This window comes from Aspergillus tubingensis (genome assembly GCF_013340325.1).
Source record: "Aspergillus tubingensis WU-2223L DNA, scaffold_8, whole genome shotgun sequence".
NCBI lineage: Eukaryota > Fungi > Ascomycota > Eurotiomycetes > Eurotiales > Aspergillaceae > Aspergillus > Aspergillus tubingensis.
The window spans coordinates 2,141,415-2,155,346 of NW_023336282.1; the positions used below are offsets into that span (position 1 = coordinate 2,141,415).

Here is a 13,932-nt window from a genome sequence, read left to right on the forward strand (position 1 = left end):
AGGATGGGTGTTATTCCCCGCAAATGCGGCGAATTGGTGGAGTCAGCGCTGTCCCCCACTCCTTCAGCGTCGGAAATAACCGTGGAGAAATATTTCAATCCCAGGGATCGGCGAAGATTGGTGTCTTACATGGCCTAATCAGCTAAGCTCCAGGCCCTACAAAGACACGAGGAGGGTAGATAGCAGAATAATGGTCCCAGAAATTCAACAAACCAAGGTGAGATAAGCTCGCACGTCCTGCAAAGGTCATCAATCCGACTTAATACCCTCTTCAGGTTTGTTGTCTGGTCTTTCTTGGGAGGGGACTTTTGAAAGGGTCGGAATATTCGATCAGCGATTTGGATGGATGTAGGTGGAGCGGTCGGCCATCGCCAATCCCAAGCCCCTTTTTCTTAGCCTGCCGGGTACCGATATACATACTGAGGGATGATCTATAGAACATTGCTTGTATACGCTATGAAGAATGTCTGCTTCTGCTATTAGCTAAGGCCACATACCCATGACGTGGAATAATGGAATTTATTCAACCACGAAGTTCAGTCTGTGGGCTATGTCTGATATGTGATTTGGCCGTGGCTTTGTTAGCAGTCGGGTTTCTGCACGTTCATGGCACTATGCATGTGCGTGCATGAATACGTACTGTATTACCCATGTAGTGGTTTATTAGCTAACTATCCAGACAATTTCTCCTCTTTCTTCAATTCAATACTTCTCCAGCTGTAGGAATCCACAGGTAGGGGTGGGTTCAGCTCAGGGTCCCGGACGCCACAGCAAATTCTCTGGGCGTGGCCCTGTAGGTGTTCAAACCATCCGTAGCCTTGTTAGTGTCTGCCCAAGGCGACGGGTCAAGGCACAGATTTTCCTGAGGATCATCGTTCATTAATCAAGTTTGCAGATATGATTGGTTGCCGATGGGGCAGAGCTGAATACAGCTGAAGGTGGGGGCTACTGACGTGTCTAATTCTATACACAAATATGGAGCTCGTCCCGTTCGCCGATCGTATGGTCCCCGATCAAATCACCATCCAGCACTTCGTCCGTAGATGAGTAGGACTATTACTGCATTCTGAAAACCCCACCCGTGAAGATCATTTCTAAACCCAGGTTTAATTCAATGTCAGCGACGCACGCTCCTGACGAGATGGTTTTATACCCTACAAATCTACCCCAGGGCCCGCGTCGATTGTTTTGGATTCCATGGCCACGGTGAACGACTATTACATCCGTGTCACCACACATCACATTCAGAATGCTGCCCAGGGTTGTTGGTCTCATTCTCCTGCTTCTTCTGGCATCCAATGTTCAAGCCTTCAGTACATTCCACACAAATTGCACGCTTCCGCCCCAACAGACCAGTTTCGTGTCAGCCCCAAATACCCGTGGCACCTTGCAAATCCTTTGGTCGTCCCTATTCACCATTCTCGCCTGCACTTGGACTGTGCTTCATCTCAACGTCCCTGAATATGTACCGAAACCGGACATAAAGGACTTTAAAAAATGGCTTAAATGGATGGTGGACAAATATCAACATCCAACAAAGTGGTTCCTCCTTACTGTATTTGCACCAGAAATTCCTTTCGCCAAATACTGGGATGATCAGGTCCGGGGGCATTCTTTGTTTTACCACTACGAAACAGTTTTCAGGAAGAAGAACTGGACGAGGACTCATGTTCTCTTCGCTAATATGGGAGGGTTTGCGCTGCGGTGCACTCCCGATCCCGAGGAGGGTGAACCCAGTTCGAAGAACGAGAAAGCGACTACGAAAGATCAAGACGACGACCAGTCCAGTACGAGCCCCCCTTTAGAAGATGAGACCGCTCTGATGGGGGGCCCTAGCATGTTGAAACCAATGACTTCGGCGTCCTGCTGCGGGAAGCCAGAAAAGCAAATACAATCTACCCTCACCGGGAATCCCGCGAAAAAGTTTGAAGAAGTCTTCTATCTGTCAGCCATCGAGGCCTTAAAACTTCTTTGCAGTACAGAAGCATCTATACCAGGGCTAGAAAACGTATCGGAGGAGGAAATCAATGCTCGTTCGAAATCGGATATGTTCATGCGACTCCTTGCCGTGGGTCAAATTGTCTGGGTAGTTATTCAGATCATATCGCGGTGGGCCTATGGCCTGGCCGTGACCCAGCTGGAGGTTACCGTTGTTGCTTTTGCGTTCTGTGCGGTGGGAATGTACTTCGTGAACCATGGGAAGCCTAAAGGAGTTGAGCTGCCGATTCTCTTCGAATATCCCGGGTCGAAGGAAGCGCTTGTGAAGATACTTGGAGAGTCCGCTTTTCCTGACCCTCAAGAAAAACACAATAAGTGGAAGTTTTACAGATGCAAGTATTGCAATAAAGAGAAGACCCAAAGCCACGGCGGTACCCGAAATGCCAACAAAAAAAGCAGTGACGGAAATGACAAGAACCATGAACCCGCAAATAATAACGATTCAACCGATGCTAAATCAGAGGCCATGCCCAGAAGGGACCCAGAGGCGAATGCAGACGTCGAAGAAAGTGAGGTAGTGCCCAAAGGGGCTACAATGACGATGATATGGACAAGTTCTTTGGATACATTCACAGCAATTGTACAAGGGGTACGAGAAACGCTCAAATCCAGCCGGGGCCCGGGTGATCCAATTGGCAATGGATTCATAGACGAAGCAGAAGACCCGAGCAAGTTAAGCAATGTTCTCACTGACTTGTGGATGTTCATCGGCAGTATGATCTTTGGGGGCATTCATCTCATAGCCTGGGATTTTCAATTCCCCACCTCAGTGGAGAAATATCTCTGGTGGGCGGCGTCATTGTGGTGTACTGCTTGTGTACTGACCGGCACATTGATTTACTTGTTACTCATCATACTATTTAAATCTATGGACTTCGCAAATAAAGCGATGAAATCTGACAACTCATCGACCCCCGAGGATACCAAACCCGATGACCCAGCCGGACTGGGCGAATCAGTCTCGAGCACCGGCCCCGACCAAGTCCAAGCAAACCCTAACACAGAGCTTGATACCAGATCCAGTCCAGGTCCAGAGAAAAACCCAAGTTGGGAGGCTGAAAATGCAGCGCCCCCACCCGAGGATTCAAAGAGAGATATAGAATCGCAGAAATCACCGCCACAGCGCTGGGAGACGCTCGAGATCCTTAGGGATCTAGTAATATTTGTTCTTGGTTCATTCTATATTCTTCTATGGTTTATTCTTCTCATATTGCTTGGTGCCCTGGCGGTAGTTGGTGCGCTTGCCTACGTTGTGGCAAGATTGTTCATTGTTGTTGAGATGTTCAGGACATTGGCCTTTCTTCCGCCGGACGCTTATATTGCTACTTGGTCATCGGAACTTCCTAATATCGGTTGATGAATATAATTACATGTTTCTTTAGACTTAATTGATTGGTCAGTCATTCTATTCCTTACCAATAGTAAGAAAATGAAGATTAAGACCGTGCAAGCGTATGCCTCTACACTTCCTACAGGATTATTCTTACATCAACCTTCTAGTTTGTGGCTCAGATACGGCTGGTCAGACCAACAGTTCATGCCTCACAGCCTGTAAATGTAAATGCCCGAACCCTTTATGCAGGAGCCCATATAGATCTTCAGTGGCTAACCTTACTGATTCTACATCCCTCTATTCCAACGAAAACAAGCCCGTGAGGCAGACTGGACATAAGGGTCAATCACAGCTAGGCTAGAAGTATCATTCGACACCAAAGAGTGCCAGCTTGTCTAGCGACACAGATTCACGACTAGTTTCAGTAAACATACCTAAACTGGGGGATCTCTTTATCTGTCTTATCCAGCATACCTGCAATATCTCCAACAACTTCCTCGTTGCCGTGGAATGGTGGGTATACTCCATCGCGACGTCGGTTCTCCCACACCAGGTAAAAGCGAGCTACCCCACATAAAATGACCCCCACGGCATAGCATATCATAATAGCGAGGAATCCAGTGGTGTAGGTAGGCGCCTGATCTTCAAAGAATAGCTGCGGTCCGACGATATTTCCAACACAAAAACTGATCAAAATCTAAAGTTTGGAGTCAGCGTTTAGTGGCTCCGAGGATGCTAAGTAATGGTCACAAGGTGGATTTGACGTACAGCTGTGTTCACCGTCATCTCCTTAGTAAAACCGGCAACATTACCCGATGACAAGCACATCGTTAGAGGGAAGTTGGCAGCAGCGGCCGTCATGAGTAATTTGCCAGCGAATCGACCCCACATGAGATGAGCTGGAAGCTCACGTATCAGAGCCGTGCCGGTAGTGGCGAGACACAGGTTCCACACCATCCAGTACGTTCTAGTATTGTTGAAATATGAGCTGCCAGCGGTGGAGATAAGAACAGCGATAAGCATAGCCAAGTAGCAGGATGCTTGAATAAGAAGAGAGTTGAAGGTGCTAAATCCTAGGCCATTGACTACTATTGTGCCGAACTTAGGATTGGTCAATTTCGGGTACCTTGAACACCTAACATGGGGCGAGGACAGCTGGCAACTCACAGTGGTTAGGGCACCATTAGGCACCTGGCCAAAAAAGGTTATGGCGCATAATAACCAGGTTTTAGCATCTAGGAAGGCTTCGATGCACTGCGTCCACTTGAACTCGCTGCTCTTTATTCCAGTCATGTTCATCCTCACGCGAGCCACAGCTTTCAGACGATCCTCGTCGTTTATGAACCAAGCCTGCATAGGAGTATCGGGCATAAGGAAGATGAAAATAAGAGACCGAGCTACCGTTAGACTACCGAATAGTAAAAATACGACCTGCGAAGATTAGCTATTGTTTCTATAATAACGAGAAATACCATCAAAAGCTTCTTCTTACTTTCCAAGGTGCCATGCTCTCAATGTGTCCAAGCCCATACGCAATCAGACCCCCGGTTATACCAGCGAAACTATTCCCAATAAACCATGCGGCTTGTCTCAACGGCTGCTCAGATCGCTTGTACCACATGGCAACAATGACGCTTAGGCCTGGGGCAATGGCCGATTCAGCTGCGCCGAGAAAGAATCGCTCAACCAGGAGTCCCGCAGCATTGTCACAAGCGGCCGTTACAGTCAAGATCACCCCCCATGTACATCTGTAGTCTTCCAGTCAGAATTATGATTTCTGTTAAAGGCGGTTCTTTGTAACTTTCTCACATTGAAATGGCAATTGTCTTTCCCACATGCCAGCGGACCATCAACATAGCGGCCGGGCATGCAGCAATCATGTAACCGAAGTAGTAGATGCCGCTCGCCCAAGCAAACTCATCACCGCTAAGATGAAGGTCGCCTGGAAGCTCTAGAATAGATGTAAATGAGAGATCCTGTTTATCTAGAAACTGTAACATGTATGAGATGGACATGAGAGGTAGCAGGCTGTGAGGACACTGATAGTTAGACAATTTGCTTCTTCTCGGGTTCTGGGCTGGATTCGCACCAAATGTCAATTTTTCGAAGAATCCTTCTGTCTTCCTCCGGGCTGAGTGGCTCGGTTGCTGAGCCAGACTTGACGAGCCCTTTCTCGGTTTGAACATTACCAGAGGCTCCTCTCGGGGGTCCGGGCTCTCTATCTCGCTCCGAGGCCATGGTATCATAGCAATCAGTCGAGAGAATAAGATGTAATGAGGGGAACGACTGCTGCCATCCGGATTGACAAATATATATAGCAGTATGGTCACTAAACACAGCCATAAATGTAACCGTTCACCTACGAAACTTTTCTCCTTTCCATTGCGCCACCGAACGTGTTCACGGCTGTGTTCGGCCAGCGAGCCTGTGCACAGGTTACACAATTTATCGGAAGAAGACATACGAGCCGGGATATATCCTGGATACTCCGTGTTTCACAAGATCGGTGCGACCTCTCATGGTATAGCAGAAGATTCTGTTCTTTGTTCAACTTCCCCACATACACGCGCCTCCACCCGCGGCCTGAGCTTTTTTCAACTCGTCATTCATATGCGCGATATACTATCTATGTTCTGCACATGTGGCTCAATGAGCCATGAAAGACTCGTGCATTGATGGTGTGTATTGTAGTATTGACTACTTTCCGACGCGGTCTGTGCCGTAACGAGTGCTACGTTACATCTCATCCCGACTGTCGTTGCATCTCAGTCAAGCCTTCTCTCCGACGGTTCAACGATCAGTAAGTCTCCTTTCTCTAGGAGCATCATGGCCATATCCTGGCTATATCCAGACGCAGGAGCCCATAATCTTGGGAATAGTATTTAAATTTCATTGACAATGTCGACGAATGTGTGGGTTCCCATTACAATGTTTCTCATCAGGAAAGGTGACTCCTTGTCAACATCTTCAATAGCGGTTACTCAGAAAAACCGAAAAAATACGGATATGACAGCAGAACTACAGAATCTGGACCAACTATGGAGCATGTATGGCTTACTGGTCAAAAGTCAATTTGCTTAGAGAGTTTTCCCCGTAACCAGTTCAGGTTGGAGGCCCGAGACCCTGTCCAGCTCGGTCTCTCCTTTCCCATTTCGTGAATCCTCGCTTACGATAATGTAGTGAACCTCTAAGTATCGAGTTCAAAAGTCCATTGGGCGCTATCATAGCAGCCCTCTATATGTGCATCTAGTCATAATCCATATATACAAAGTCATCAATCCAAAGCTATATCACATCACGCCAGCATAATGTACAGTCCAGGGCATCCAGTCCCAGTCTTCCAATTCTAACTGCAAACCTTATCATCTTCTCATGGTGCAGCATCCTCCTTACTAACCCGATGGCCCTGGTTAGCCTTCCGATCCGACGCCAGCGTCTGGGCAAACTTGCTCCTCTCGCGAATCTGCGGCCCCTTCCAGTAGAAGATGTAAATTGGAAGCACCACCAAGCAAGAAAGACAAGCCAGGATAGTAGTAGCATACTCCACATGCCACTTATCACCGATATTTTCATACATCGGGGTGGTATACATAGCCGCAATACCTGCCAGCAGATCACGACAGAAGGCATTTCCGCCCGTTGCAGAAGCAGAGTACACACCGTAGGCGGCGACCATGTAATCAACCGAGGAAAGGTAGATAGCGTAGTTGGCTATGCCGACAAGGGTGGAGAAGATCATGGATGCGATCCACGGCACACCGTACTCTTGACCCAGAGACGTCCACGCGAAACCGAAGAGCCCTATCGGTTCAAGCAAGGCTAGATAAAGAAGCCACTTGAGTCTCCGCTCAGCAGGCAGTGCATCGTCTCCCTTCGCGTCGCGAATTTTCTGGTCCCGCCAGAACCAAGGGAAGTATGAGAAGTACGCAATAACGTAGCCGATGTTGATCGGGATGACAGCCCAGGCTTGGCCGAGGATACCGAAGCCCCAGCCCTTTTCGTACACAATAGAGAAACTCTCCAGGAATGTGAAAATGAGGGAGTCGGAGAAGCCGGATAGGAGGGAGAGACATAGGACGATGGGTTCGCGGAGGAACATGTAGAAAGGACGGATCCAGATCTTGCCGGCTTCTTTGAGGGAGATGCGGGGACTTTTGAGCTCGTTGGGTCCGTAGATGTTCGGGTCTTCGCCGGATTCACGGCGGCGCTTGGCTTCGCGGTCCATGATGATAGTCGAGCGGCTTTCGGGGACGAAGAGGAGGATTACTTCGACAACGAAGCCGAAGATTAGCATGATCCAGAAGAACCATTGCCAGTCGAGGTCTGTCAGATGTAGAGTTAGCGGTTTGTGGATAATTTACGGTCGGCTTTTTGAGAATGGGACTTCGGAGGATACGTACAGCGCTCAATCGGTCCACCTATGACACCTCCAATACTTGTTCCGATGCAAGACGATAAGACAATAAATGCCAGAGGGAACTGCTGGTCTTCGGCTTCGTAGAGATCAGCAATAAGACCTAGGGTGACACTACCGCCAGCGGTCGAGATTCCACCCTACATACATGTTAGCATGACATAGTGCACATTCCAGACGCAGGAACTGACCAATCCACGAGCAACAACAATAGTGCCCCAATTCGGCGCCAAGGCAGCTGGAATTTGCCAGATATTGATAAGAAACATGGAAAGCTGAAGAATAGGCCAGCGGCCAAATTCTTCACTCCAGGGCGCCCATAGTTCACATCCAATGGAATAGGTGATCAGGTAAATCATCTGCCCCGTCCGGGCTTCCTGCTCCCCAATATTGAATGCCTCTGACAACGGCTTGACAGCATTTGGAAAGACAGAGGTGTTAAAGTTCATAGATATTTGGACACATGCTATGGCCGCAAGATACGACCATTTCTTCCATCTCGGCCAGCAGTAGGCCAGCTTATCGTAGCAGTCGTTCTCCTTCAACTCGCGTCTTCCGTCTGAGCGTATGGACCCCGTTTCTTTCTCGGCTCCAGTGAGCCCAAATGCGGGGACAATATCATCCCCGCTATCCTGGCTGTCTTTCCCCTTATCGGAAAAGGAACTGCGAGATGACTGGGTCTGGGGTTGCTGTTCGTGGGGATACATAGTGTGATGTCATTAATTGGTACTATCACACAGGAACAGGCAAAGATAAGAAACTATTCCTCTCTTAGAGTGGTCTGACACGACTGGATACCCTGCCGGTCGTCTGATAGATATACCATCGTGCTTCCATCATCCATTCTAGATGTTGTCATACTGGAGCAGTTCGTTTCCAAACCGGATTTGTGATTTTGGGGTTACAGTGGGGCGGGCCGGGCAGATCCACCTGTGGATCACCGCCGGGGAGAAGTTCATATGCGCCCAATCAAAACATCGGCACTCGACTCACGATGCACCCTCGGGCTCACTTTTGATTTGTCTTGATGGCTTCCGGAGGTCCGGCTGCTCCATACCGATGCACCTAACTCGGAGTAACACACTGCCCGATATCCACCGTAAGCACAGAGCACCCGGTATGATATCATCGTTGTGGTGCTGCATTGCAAAGAAACGAACCTTCGCCACACTTCCATTCTTTCGTCCTCGTGCATTCACCACTCATATTTGACCTGTTGCCTAGCAGAATATCCTCGAACCTCGGTCTCTTGGGATGCATAAAGAAATAGCAGCACCGAAATGACGTGTCTAAGTAATGTGGCTGATATTTCTCCAGGTACCATGCATAATGACGCTCCCTGCATCCCCTTCGGTCTGCTAATGTTCATTCGGATAAATTCTCCTTAATGTGCTGTTGTCGGTTATGCTCGTTTGACCAGTGCATGTTTATTCAAGTGCACCTCAACCTGGAATGATGTCATAGTACCTGTGTCTTCGATGAGTGACAGACACTACAACACTCAAGTCTTCTTGAACCTTACTAACAAAATTGACACATCTCGTTCATTACTTGGACTGCTGTTCTCCTGTTTAGGCGATATCATGCTGACCGACAAGTCATCTATAAATCCATGGCAACGAGCTTTACTCTCGATGAGATCTCATACTGTATCTCTGGAACATGTTTATTTGTTGTAGGGGAGCGATAATCTTGGAAGAGTGAACCCACATTCCTGCATAGAGAACACTGCTTGTCGTGAAGAGATACATTCAGCACAACTATGAAGAAATGCCAATGATTATTCAAATTTTTATTAAGAATTTAAGAAGTTATCTATAGAAAAACAAAACAAAATGAAAATTGAATACTGAGTGCCATCAGTTACTTCTGCTACCTTCATCATCAAACAAGTTGTCACACCGGCTAGACTTTTTCCGCAACATCTGCCTCACAACAAGGTCTCTTCTTAGAGGCTTTGTCGGTAGTCTTCGGGCCACTCCCGCTACGTTAAGTGTTTTTTCATTACCCTTAGTCATGAACTTCAGGCCACAAACACGAGGGTTCATTAATAACATCATCAAACAACACCACGCTACAGTTGACAGACGTAGCAGAGGAAATCATAAGGAAGGAGTTTAAAAGATACTAGAAGTATAAATCTTATGACAGAATAATACAATTATGGTCAAAGTTCGACACACAAGCAATATACTAGGGGTTGTGTATCTTAATAGTTGTGTTCAGACCTGCCAGACAACTTGAATATCCTTACTAAGCAATTATTACTAAGCATAGGGCCAGGGAACATCTTCAATGAGAATTACTCACTGAAAAACTTTCTATGTAGGGTCTACAAGAAGTTTTGCATTCTTTTTAAGTGCAGTCATAATGTTTACAGGGGATGCAAGCAGTCGTCGCATTCATTATGGGCACCAGTGCAGGGCGTTGTAATATCAAAGCTCCCTCAATTCCGTCTAAGTATTCGCCGATTTCCTCTCTCCAAGATAGATAAAGTCACATTAAACTCATCGAACAAAGTTAAACACTGTGAAGTCAGGTCCCCTCGGGATTCGATTATAACCCCAATCAACGTCTCATTTCACTTTTGAAGATACTTCCACTGGGTCTGAAATAGGAAATGATTCGATAGCTCTCGTATATACGGTGAGTCACCGGCTTTAAGCGGCCTTTAGCGGGTTTTACGAAGCGTCAACCCCACTGACCAGCTATATATGAGCCTGTTAAACCCCGCATCAACTAGTTCCGATATGGGATATTTTCCCGAGCATAAGCACATATATAAGTGCTTATCCCTTTCAGTAAGCCAGATCCATGTGCCACGTCTGAAGCTCTGAGATAAAGCCATCCTTGAAAAAAACATCTCAACATCATTATGAAACTCTACGACTCTCCTGCCCCAAACCCCATGGCCGTCCGGCTGTTCATCCTCGAACGTGGCGGTCTCAACCTCGACGTGGAAGTCGTTGACACAAAGACTCTTCAGAACCGACGCCTTCCATATCGCGCGATTAACCCTCGCGGGGAAGTCCCCGCCCTTCAACTTGATGACGGCACGATCCTGACTGAAGTCACGGCCATTTACGAGTACCTGGACGAGATCGCCGCTGGAGGTACATCGCTCTTTGGAAATACGCCGGAACAGCGTGCCGAGACCCGCATGTGGCTGAGAAGAATGGATCTGGAGATTTGTCAACTGGTTATTGCTTGGATCAGGAATGATCCTGCTACTATCGATCTCTATAAAGGCCATCGAATTCCGACGCCTGAGGCGAGAGTGAATCAAAAAGTGATGATTAATCAAGCGTTGAATATGCTGGATGATCAGTTGGAGGGGAAGACTTGGCTATGTGGGGATAGGTTCTCTGCTGCTGATGTTCACTTTTATGGGTTGATGAAGTTGATGACTATGAGGTTCTGTGATTGGGTGCTGTTGCCGGGACGAGAGAACTTTCTGGCATATTGGAAGAGATTGGATGAGCGTGAGGCTTCGGGAAAGGCTTTGCAGACTTTCGCGGCTAGGGTTGAGGTGTGATGCACATACTGGGTCTCTGAGGGATAGTTCCCATAGGATCATATCATTGACCCTTCCCGACTAGCTACCGATACAATGATGTCAGGCAGTTTTGTGTTACTAATTCCCGAACATATACAGACCACCAATCCAGACGTTTTACGGTTCTTCTCAGTTGCAACAAGCTGCTACTTTCTTCTTGTCATTGTTAGTTGGTTTTATTCATGCCGAGGCACTAGAGAAAGTCCTTGTGTCTTGGGAAAGATTCCCATAGAATCTTCCACTTTCAACGTTCATTAAAGAGCATGGTTGCTTCTGGTTTATTCATTGCACTTGCTCAGGTCATGTCGAAGCGGACACTTCCAAGCCTCAGGATCGTTGGAAGAATACGAAAAGTAGCCACTGCGTAATGAAAAGCAACTAGAGGTCGTTGGACGCCAGAATGAAAAATTCATTTTTGGATGATTCAACCTCTTGTCTGCATGGTAGCGTGGTTGATCTCAAGTGCCAGTTTCTCCCGCGTGTTTGACCCTCCACCATGCGGAAATAGTATCCGTACCTTAGCCCGACCCCAAATCTCACGTCTCACCAAATCCCTGGAAGTCACCCATCTACCGGAAACACTATCTCATAACAAGGTATAGTAAGAGACAGCTAGTCCAACTGTCAACTAGGCATGTGCATGTTTACAGGTGTCTATGTATTATTAAATCCCTTTTACTCCTCGCTATCAGCCTCCATATTCTTGTTTCTGATTAGCAACAAGGCTTGGACGACGCTCAAAGCAATTTTCATCAGCAGGCACAGCCATGAGAGGCTGAGCTCACTACCGTTCAAGTGCCTGTCCGGTGCCCCAATACAATACCACTTAGTACCAGCATATTCTTAGTCTAACCAACAATAAACAGTTGCAAAAATTGGGAAATGAAACACTATTACGTTCACTGTGTATCAAGGGCAAAAGCATTCTTTTTGACTAATTTCTGTAATGGTTGTTAACTGGTAACAACGAAGTCTCTCTTCCTGGCCTAAATTCGAAGGGACCCTAGCGGCCTTGGCGGCCCATCCCCCCGCTCAATTACCAGCAGCGCCAACAATTGGCATTTGAGCTTGATTGGTCTTATGGCATATCATTCTCTTCTCACAAGGAATCCGTTTCCTCCTTCGGATTTTTTTTTTAAAAAAATCTTACACATATATTTTCGGATAGTGACAATATCTGTTCGAAGAGTGCTCATTAGACTGTTGTCAGAGTTTATTTAGCATTCGAGCATAGACACAAACTTATGTAGGCATTTTCTAAGACAATAATTCGTACAAGCGGTGCCATTGACAATCTCACAATACAGTCATTGCAGCCTGTTTGAAAGGGCTCAAGTCCGAGTCGAAGCGAGAGTTTGAATTTGAGACAGCAATCTCGATAGGCCCTAATGTCCCACATCTCCCTCTTCTCACCGTCGGCTGTAGCCGACAGCATTCCTCATTGAACGGACCCAAAATACTACGAGATCTAAGTGTTGAGTTGCCAGATGAGTGACCGTTACCATGATGACAATTATTCTCAGCGGGTGCTTCGGCTTTGAGATTATAGAATCCATGGCTTTGTCTCAGTATTCTCTTGTGAATGGGCCTTTTAGGTAATTCTGGCCCCCATACCATCACATTGAAGGGTCACAGCCTCGATCCCATCTATGGTGGTCCTGTGTTGTGGAATGACCCGTGTGATCCTTCTCTGCACACCCTCCACTACGCTGGATCAAGCTTCAGCCACTAAAGCGCTGAAGACATGTATGTCTCTCCTAAGTGGCCCGCAGGGCGTCAGATCAACCCACTGTACCCGCTTCCTCTAGATTTTTGGCCCCTTTTGGCCCCTTTGGCCCCCAACATCCTCGCTAAGCATTGCCGATACCCCAAACAACCCGGGGCAATAAGCCATCCTCCAGCAGCACTCTAGATCGGTGAACCATCAAACTCATGTAGTATGACGCTCGGTTTGAAAGAGGGAGAATGAAGAGGCGTCTATAAAACGCGACACAGCCTCTCTGTGTTGCCCTCAAGATCCGTTGTCCCCAGTCATCCAAGAAACTGTTTCATTCTAAGCCAATCTACTACGACTTCCCTTACTTGTCCAAACCTACAAGAAATACAACCGCAACAATGAAGACAACCCAGCTCATTTCATCCCTCCTCCTCTCCCTCGTCCCCACCCTCACCCTCGCCGATGGTGTTCCCTCGGGCGCTGAGCTCTGCGTAGGCCAAGGTGCCGGCAGCTGCCAATTCGCTGCATACCAGCTCCAACCTACCGACACGTGCGAAGACCTTCAGAAGAACGCCGCCTATATCTACGACCACGAATGCAACCTCATCGGCCACACGGAGAACTTCGCGGAAGGAGACGCCATTGACTCGCAGCTGCCGTATACTGTCGATGTCAAGAACATTGTTGGCGGTCCATCATGTGCGATCAAGTACGAGATTGCCTACAGTGATGGGTTGTACGGATATGGAATGCCCTCTGGTGGTGTTTGGGGCAGCTGTTCTGAGAGTGGCCACCAGTGCAACTGGTACCGGGTGGCTTTTGATTGCCCTGGATTCTAGAGGAATTTGGGTTTGATCTCGTGGGGTGGGATAACATCAGCCTGCCTAGTCTGGACTGTTCAATTTTCTTGTTTA

At 47.6% G+C, this 13,932-nt stretch overlaps 5 protein-coding genes across 5 annotated transcripts; 3 read left to right on the top strand and 2 right to left on the bottom strand.

Annotated features, from left to right (window-relative positions):
• Nucleotides 1-1,249: 1,249 nt before the first annotated feature.
• On the top strand, nt 1,250-3,355 carry AtWU_07073 (uncharacterized protein; the record flags this gene model as incomplete). The annotated part of the gene is made up of 1 exon (XM_035502182.1): nt 1,250-3,355. One exon carries the CDS (start codon nt 1,250-1,252, stop codon nt 3,353-3,355), a length of 2,106 nt encoding a protein of 701 aa, XP_035358075.1.
• Nucleotides 3,356-3,752: 397 nt separating this feature from the next.
• AtWU_07074 (vitamin H transporter) lies at nt 3,753-5,569 on the bottom strand (the record flags this gene model as incomplete). The annotated part of the gene is made up of 5 exons (XM_035502183.1): nt 3,753-4,028; nt 4,100-4,762; nt 4,824-5,079; nt 5,141-5,359; nt 5,421-5,569. The coding sequence occupies 5 exons, from the start codon at nt 5,567-5,569 to the stop codon at nt 3,753-3,755; spliced, it is 1,563 nt and encodes a 520-aa protein (XP_035358076.1).
• A 1,132-nt stretch (nt 5,570-6,701) lies between these two features.
• Nucleotides 6,702-8,452, bottom strand: AtWU_07075 (sugar transporter; the record flags this gene model as incomplete). Its single annotated transcript, XM_035502184.1, has 3 exons — nt 6,702-7,654; nt 7,732-7,885; nt 7,937-8,452. 3 exons carry the CDS (start codon nt 8,450-8,452, stop codon nt 6,702-6,704), a joined length of 1,623 nt encoding a protein of 540 aa, XP_035358077.1.
• A 2,168-nt stretch (nt 8,453-10,620) lies between these two features.
• Nucleotides 10,621-11,280, top strand: AtWU_07076 (glutathione S-transferase family protein; the record flags this gene model as incomplete). The annotated part of the gene is made up of 1 exon (XM_035502185.1): nt 10,621-11,280. One exon carries the CDS (start codon nt 10,621-10,623, stop codon nt 11,278-11,280), a length of 660 nt encoding a protein of 219 aa, XP_035358078.1.
• Nucleotides 11,281-13,416: 2,136 nt separating this feature from the next.
• On the top strand, nt 13,417-13,857 carry AtWU_07077 (uncharacterized protein; the record flags this gene model as incomplete). The annotated part of the gene is made up of 1 exon (XM_035502186.1): nt 13,417-13,857. One exon carries the CDS (start codon nt 13,417-13,419, stop codon nt 13,855-13,857), a length of 441 nt encoding a protein of 146 aa, XP_035358079.1.
• Nucleotides 13,858-13,932: the final 75 nt, after the last annotated feature.